Source organism: Sinocyclocheilus rhinocerous, unplaced genomic scaffold (genome assembly GCF_001515625.1).
Source record: "Sinocyclocheilus rhinocerous isolate Xijiao unplaced genomic scaffold, SAMN03320098_v1.1 scaffold1533, whole genome shotgun sequence".
NCBI classification, from domain to species: Eukaryota; Metazoa; Chordata; class Actinopteri; order Cypriniformes; family Cyprinidae; genus Sinocyclocheilus; species Sinocyclocheilus rhinocerous.
The window spans coordinates 342,782-350,419 of record NW_015656115.1 but is presented as its reverse complement, the minus strand read 5'-3'; the positions used below and the strand labels follow the sequence as shown (position 1 = coordinate 350,419).

At 34.0% G+C, this 7,638-nt stretch overlaps 1 protein-coding gene across 1 annotated transcript in view; it reads right to left on the bottom strand.

The window, feature by feature from the left end:
- Nucleotides 1-7,638, bottom strand: part of LOC107719336 (phosphoinositide 3-kinase regulatory subunit 6-like) — a 19,720-nt gene that overhangs the window by 4,281 nt on the left and 7,801 nt on the right. The window contains exons 8-14 of the mRNA XM_016526733.1: nucleotides 6,664-6,847; nucleotides 4,800-4,941; nucleotides 4,623-4,709; nucleotides 2,613-3,000; nucleotides 2,419-2,512; nucleotides 2,228-2,341; nucleotides 781-891 (exon numbers count right to left, since the gene is read on the bottom strand). Coding sequence (XP_016382219.1) covers nucleotides 781-891; nucleotides 2,228-2,341; nucleotides 2,419-2,512; nucleotides 2,613-3,000; nucleotides 4,623-4,709; nucleotides 4,800-4,941; nucleotides 6,664-6,847 — 1,120 coding nt within the window. The remainder of the gene's footprint in view (nucleotides 1-780; nucleotides 892-2,227; nucleotides 2,342-2,418; nucleotides 2,513-2,612; nucleotides 3,001-4,622; nucleotides 4,710-4,799; nucleotides 4,942-6,663; nucleotides 6,848-7,638) is intronic.

Genomic DNA, 7,638 nt, shown 5'->3' with positions numbered 1-7,638 from the left:
AATGCACGTCACACCTCTGTTTATCAGTTTGCACTGGCTACCAATAGCTGCTCGCATAAAATTCAAGGCGTTAATGTTTGCCTACAAAATCACCACTGGCTCTGCACCCCTTTACCTAAATTCATTACTTCAGACTTATGTGCCCTCTAGAAGCTTGCGTTCTGCAAGTGAATGTCGCTTTATTGTGCCATCCCAAAGAGGCACAAAATCACTTTCTCTGACTTTTAAATTAAATGTTCCCTCCTGGTGGAATTACCTGCCCAACTCAATCCGAGCAGCTGAGTCCTCAGCCATCTTTAAGAATAGCCTAAAAACACATCTCTTCCATCTTTATTTGACCCTCTAACTCTAGCACTCTCTATTCTAATTCTATTCTTTAAACAAAACTTGCCCCCTTTAGACTTACACTCTATTCGTTACTAACTGCTTGTTTTCTTAAAAAAAAAAAAAACTAACACTAGCTTCTGTAAACTTTTTGTATTCTATCTATTTGTTTTCATTTTATTTATTATATAATTAACAAAAGCAAAAAAGGCCTCTAACACTAGTCTGCCCTATTCTTTTTCTATTATATCTGTTTTCATTTTATTTATTATATAATTAAAAAAAGCCTTGCTATGTGTACTGCGTTAAGCTAACTGAGACTTGTTATAGCACTTGCTTATCATTGCTCTTTTGTTGATTTTTATTGCTTCCATTGTCCTCATTTGTAAGTCACTTTGAATAAAAGCGTCTGCTAAATGACTAAATTAAAATAATCATTGCACAATTCAATCCAACCTTGACAGAGTAGATGGGAAGGTGCACCGGATGCTGGCTGACACGTGTGTAGTATGAGATGATATCTAGCAGGAAGGTGTTGGGGTCTGAAGATTCACTCTGAGTTGATTTCTACAATGACATCAATTAAGAGGAAGGTTTAAAAACTCCCTGAATCGCTAAATATACATATATATTTATATCAAGTAGAGAAGCATGTTCTCAGTTTCATTTGGCAAATAATAACTGTAGACAGACATACATACATAGGTGAAAATAGCAAAAAAATTAAAATCAAAATCAAAACACCAATTTTTACGGCATTTTTCAAACACCAAGAAAAGATTTACCGTAAGCTTGAATTCTCTAGTTAAATTGCTGCTCAGATTCTTTAAAGCTGTCAAGTATTTTCTTGCTCTTAAAAACAGTTAGCCTACATGATCTTAATTTCAGTGAAATAATTACACGGATGTACCCTTATTAAAGTAACAGTAGAGAAAGGACAGTGAATAACTCATGAAGGTCAACTAGGGTTGAAAACCAGAACCGGTCTGATTACAGAACAAATGACTCTTATGAACCAGTTCTTTTTAGTGAATCAAAAACATTCAGCGCAACTACTAACGTTGAACTGCTGAGCGAATTACACGTTTGAGTCGGTTCTTTTTGGAAAAACCAACACATACAGTGCAACTGACCGCCAAAGAAATGTTTCTTACGAGCTAGTTAGTTAATCAAAAACATACAGCATCCCCAGTGTCCGTCTCCCAAACAAATCGGTTCTTTTCAGTAAATCCAAAAAATACAACTCAACCAGTTCGACTGTCGAATGAATGACTCTTATGAACCTTTATTTAATTTTTTTAATAGTGAATCAAACACATTCAGCACACCCAGCGTACTCCGACTCTCGAACGAATGACTTTAATGAGACGGTTCTTCATAGTGAATCAAACACATACTGTGCAGTGTCCGCAGTGTAGTCTGACTCCCGAACAAATAATTTTTATGAGCCGATTCCTTTTAGTGATTCAAAAATATACACCATCTCCAATGTAGTTTGACTCCTGAACGAATGACTCTTATGATCCGGTTCTTTTTGAACCGAACACATTTACAAATATCTGTATCAATCAGTGTTGTTTCTGACTAGTAGTTCATATAACAAAGTGATGTTAAATATATATATTATGCACTTTGTCAGTATAAAAAAAAATAAAAGAATGAAATATGCACATATCACATTTTCAGTCTGTTTAGTATTGTTATTTAATATATAGCTTAGTTAAGGCAAACTAAAAATACTGTCATTTTGAAAATCCATGCAAGATGTAAACATAGCTTTTGCAATGATTATTCTACACGTATTTATGTAATATAATATAACATAATATAACATACGATAAAATAAGAAATGAGAAAAAAATTCCCATTTATATTGTGGACTCTTCAAAAGTGTTATAATTACCATCTGGGCCAGTTTTAGTATCATGGCTCCCAAACCATTGATATTACAGTCATACCACCGATCCACGCTTCCCAAATATCCTGCCAATGCCAGCATGTCTTCAGGAACACCCTCCTGGAAAGCACATGCATTACAGTGAGCTGTCATTGCTGGTGTTTTTTAAATGAAAACTAAAGCAAAATCTATTTTACCTGAACAGGAGAAAGCGTCTGGTCAGTCACTGGAATGTAATACATCTCCATATTCACTCTCTTTGTCAGCAGCAGATGTCGTGCCTCCCTTTTCCTGAGCACAAACATAGAAAGATGAAAACATCACAAATTAGACTCAAACGTTTTTAAATGCAAAGGTAAAATGTGTAAAAGAATGGATGCAAACATCTTACCGTATAGTGTGGAGAGTCTTGGCGAGCCGTCCTAGCGTTCTGTCGTCACCCATTACAAGGATCCGGGCCGTGAGGTTCCTTTCCTCTTTAGTGAGGCTGTATCCTCCATTTCCCTTAATGGCCTCCATCATGAGCGTCATTCTGTTGCCAGCTTTGGGACATCGCACACACGGCCTCCTGTTGAAGGACTGAGAGCTGCTCTGCTCCTCTGGGCCACCCTGAGACTCCAGCATTATAGAGGAGAGCTCGCTGATGGGCATGTCTCCCTCTATGCCGCTGTCCGTGGACACGGTGGACACGACAGAGGTACGCTTCAGGTCATCCTCATCCAGACAAGCAGAGTTTCGGTCCGTAGGAACCATAAGTGCAAAGTTAACCAGCTCATTCCCTGTTTAAAACAAAATGTAAAACGCACTGTGTTGGATTTGTTTTACATGAAAGCTTGTTTCCACCATGAGATAAAAATATAAAAAATCATTTCACATGCAATTTTGAAAAAGAAAAAAAAGTCAAAATTATAAGATATAAACTCACAATACAGAGAAAAAAGGCAAAACTCTCACAATTTTGTCCTATTTCTCTGCATGTTGAGTTTACATCTTAGCAATTTTTTTGTTTCCACCACAAATACAAAATACAAATTGCCACTTTTTTATCTCACAATTCAGACTCTTCTTATGAAAATTGCAATTTTTTTTTATATCTCACAATTGTAAGTTAACATCTCACAATTCTGACTTTTTTCTCTGAATTCTACATTTACATCTTACAATTCTTTTTTTCCACAACAGAATTAAAAATGAAAAGGTAATCAACACCTTTTATCACATAATTCAGACATTTTTTCGAAATTGCGAGTTAACATCTCACAATTTTGACTTTTATTTCTCTAAATTATGATTTTCTATCTCCTAATTCTGACTTTTTTTCTCTGAATTTACATATCGTAATTCTCTTTTTCTCTCTTTTTTTTCAACACGGAATAAAAAAATTTATTGTGACTTTTTATCTAACAATTCTGATTTTTTTCTCGTAATTGTCAGTTTATATCTCATTCAAACAATCTACAACAATCTCAAACAATTCCAACTTTTCTTCTCAGAATTGTGATTTTTTTTTACATCTCACAATTGTGAGCTCTACACTGTAAAAAATTAGTGTAATTTTAACTGTAAAATATTATAAAAATGCTACGGGAAAAAAAACTGTTAATAGGTTAACAGTAAGTTCCCACAGTATACTATATACAGGGAAAAACTGTAAAAGACTGTAAAGTTTTTAGAAGTAAAAAAGAACAAATCAATGTATAATTTAAAGTCAAAGAATGTAAACTGATATTCCCAGAAGTCCCTGCATGACACTCCACATTTGAAAGTATTTTGTTTAAATATTCATGTTTCTTAATAGGTTATGTTATCAGTTATGTTCATTTGGGTGTTTATGTTACATCTTCTGTTGTTTAATGACTGTTTATTGCATTATTTTAGTGTCATGTGTGTCACCATGTAGGTGTTTTGTGTTTCGGTGAATGACTCTGTGCACTTTCTGTATATTACTATATACTTCAGCTTGTGGGAAAGCTACTTGTTATGAACTTTGATTTTTCATGTGGCTTCATCTTTTACCAACTGCGTTATTATGGTGGTTGTCAGTATATGTTAAAAGTACAAAATAGATTTAAGTAGCAGTATGCGTTGTTAAATTTACTGGTTTAGATTCAAATTTTCTTGTTTATAGCGTAAAATTTACAGTTTGTTCTGTTTTTCTGTATTTTTTTACAAAATTATTATGGCAACAACAGCTGCCAAAATTATTTTGTAAAAACTACCTAATTTTTTACAGAGTAAACCTGCAGTTTATATCTCAGAACGTCAAGAAAAAAGTCTGAATTGTGAGATTAAAAAGGTCACAATTACCCTTTTATTTATTTTTATTTTTTCTGTCGCAGAAATAAGCTTTCTTAGTTTTAAGGGTACAAGCATTTGTTGAAATAACAGCAGTTGAGCTCACATATCTCATCCTCTTTGGTCCACACATGGAAGCTGACCTCAGGACTGGGCAGCTGAGTTTCTGCTTGCGAGGCTGGACATGACGGATCTAAAAAGACCAAACGTGTGAAATAACTACATGTTTGAGCTTGTTTGGAATAAATAGTGTCTTACTGGACCGTGTTGAGGACATTTCTACCTTTGGCAGCAGTCAGGATGTGTTGGTAGAACTCTTGTAATCTTGTTTTGTACTGATTATCATCAGAAGGTCCATCTTCTGTTCTCTGCTCTAGGATGGTGACGAGATCCTGGAAGTGGAGCTCCAGCTCTTCACCTAAATGCTGAAATGAACAAAATATACGCAGTTATATAGGGTACAGGATTTTACAGCAAAGACTTTATGGACATCTTAAATGATTAACAGGATGATTTTTTAAAGTCGACTTTTATGTGATGAAAGTCGAGTCGAAGTCGACTAGTCGCTGATGATGTCATTAATGAACAAATAAGTCTGGAGCTGTGATAAACACCTTGTGCACAGCTATGGCATGTGACACAGCGCTGCCCATATGGCTATTGCTCCTATAACAGCTAACTTTTATCAGTTCTTTTGTATTTGAGTCATCATGTTTCTCACAGATTTCTGCTTGTTCTAAATCAGATACAGATAAAGTAGCACAGTAAAGATTACATTCATATGAATGCATAAGTGAGCACTACTACTAGTATGATTCTGTGCGCGCATGTGCATGATGTAGGAGCTACGCGCTTTCAGAGTATGCATTTATTTGTCATTTTAACTGTTTGGAAATGGAGCGAAAAAATGTGGAAGTCCTTCAAAGATTTCTTATCCTGTTGCGCCCTCTATAGGACCAGCGACTAGTCGACGTCAAGCTTAAAGCGTCATTGAAGTCGACTAGTCGGTGCAACCCCTAATATTTATCAAGCTTCACCACATGTGATATTGTGCTACAGGTTTTTTTGCTACTGAAATTCGCTGTTATAGTTTCTCCAAACACATAAATTTGCAATATCTTCCATAAGATTATACATATATATATACATATATACTAAAATGTAATTAAAAAAAAAAGTATATTGTAAAACCCATGGCGACTAGTCGACGTCAAGCTTAAAGCGTCATTGAAGTCGGTCGGTCGCTGCAACCCCTAATATTTATCAAGCTTCACCACATGTGATATTGTGCTACAGGTTTTTTTGCTACTGAAATTCGCTGTTATAGTTTCTCCAAACACATAAGTTTGCAATATCTTCCATAAGATTATACATATATATATACATATATACTAAAATGTAATTTAAAAAAAAAGTATATTGTAAAACCCATGTAAAACTTACATATCTATACAATGTTTTTTTTTCACAGAACATTTTATTTCAGTTTTATTTTATTGAGTAAAATGCATTAAATTGATCAAAACTGACAGTAAAGACTTTTACATTGTTACAAAAAAATTATATTTCCAATGAATGCTGCTATTTTTAACTTTCTATTCATCAAGAAAAAATGTGTCGTGGTTTCCACACAAAAAATATTAAGCAGCACAAATGTTTTCAACATTGATAATTATAAGAAATGTTTCTTGAGCAGCAAATCAGCATATTAGAAAGATTTCTGATTAGATGTGACACTGAAGACTGGAGGAATGATGCTGAAAATTCAGCTTTGCATCAAATGAATAAGCTACATTTTAAAATACATTCAAACAGAAAACTAATATTTTCAATTGTAATAGTAATTAACAATATTACAATTTTTGATTTTAAATTGTTGTAATACTTAACCATATTATTGTTTCAACTGTATTTTTAAACAAATAAATGTAGCCTTGTTGTGTAAAAGGGACTTCTTAAAAAAAATTATACATTTTTATATTATACATAAATTGTACATAAATTGAGAGTTTTCAATGGTAGTGTATATAATTTTATTTTTAAATAATTGTAAAATCCTATGGGATGGGTATTATATATAAATGGGTGGGATGGGATAAATATGAGATGGGTAAAATATATAACAGATGCTTTTAAACACCACAAACCTCTAGAGACTGTGAGAGCTGGTCAACCTGGCACTTCTTTCCTAATCCAGCTAGCATTGTGTGCAGTAAAACTCTGCGTTTGTAGATCATTGAGTCTCTACCAGGGTCTGCACACTCCACATCAGCCTTGAGCGCACTCACCAGAGACAGAGGAAACACAACAGGATCTACAAACACAAACACCCTGATGAGAGAAAGATGGAGAGAGTTGCAAACAGTGATGAGTGGTGAGTTATGTATTTATGAATAAAACAATTAACTGTGGATTGGGCACAGACATGTAAAGTTCTTTCTTGTAAAAAGGCATAGTAATAACACCTTGATTTCAAGCAAAAAATCGTAAATGAGTCACTATGGTTTGACTTACTGAGCAATGTGGGCAGAATTTAAATATGTAGGTGAAATTAGTTATTAAGAATAGTATATCGCTAACAATTAAAAATAATAAAAATAAAGAAGATAAATAATATCTGATTCAGAAACAAGCAACGGTTTGTTAAAAAATTAAAGCAAGGTGGAGAGGCTGCAAAACAGAACCATTCGAAAAGTGTGGGGTCGGTAAGATTTTTGTATGTTTTTAAAAGTCTCTTATGCTCACCAAGGCTGCATTTATTTGATAAAAAATAAACAGTAGAAATAGTAATACTGTGAATTTATTCCTGTGATGGCAAAGCTGAATTTTCAGCATCATTACTCAGGTCTCCAGTCTTCAGTGTCACATGATCCTTCAGAAATCATTCTGATATGCTGATTTGCAGCTCAAGAAACATTTACATTTAGTCATTTAGCAGACGCTTTTATCCAAAGCGACTTACAAATGAGGACAATAAAAGCAGTCAAAACTAACAAAAGAGCAACAATATATAAGTGCAAATGACAAGTCCTGGTTAGCCTAACGCAGTACACGTAGCAAGGTGTATATATATATATATATATATATGTATGTATATGTATGTGTATGTGTGTATATGTGTA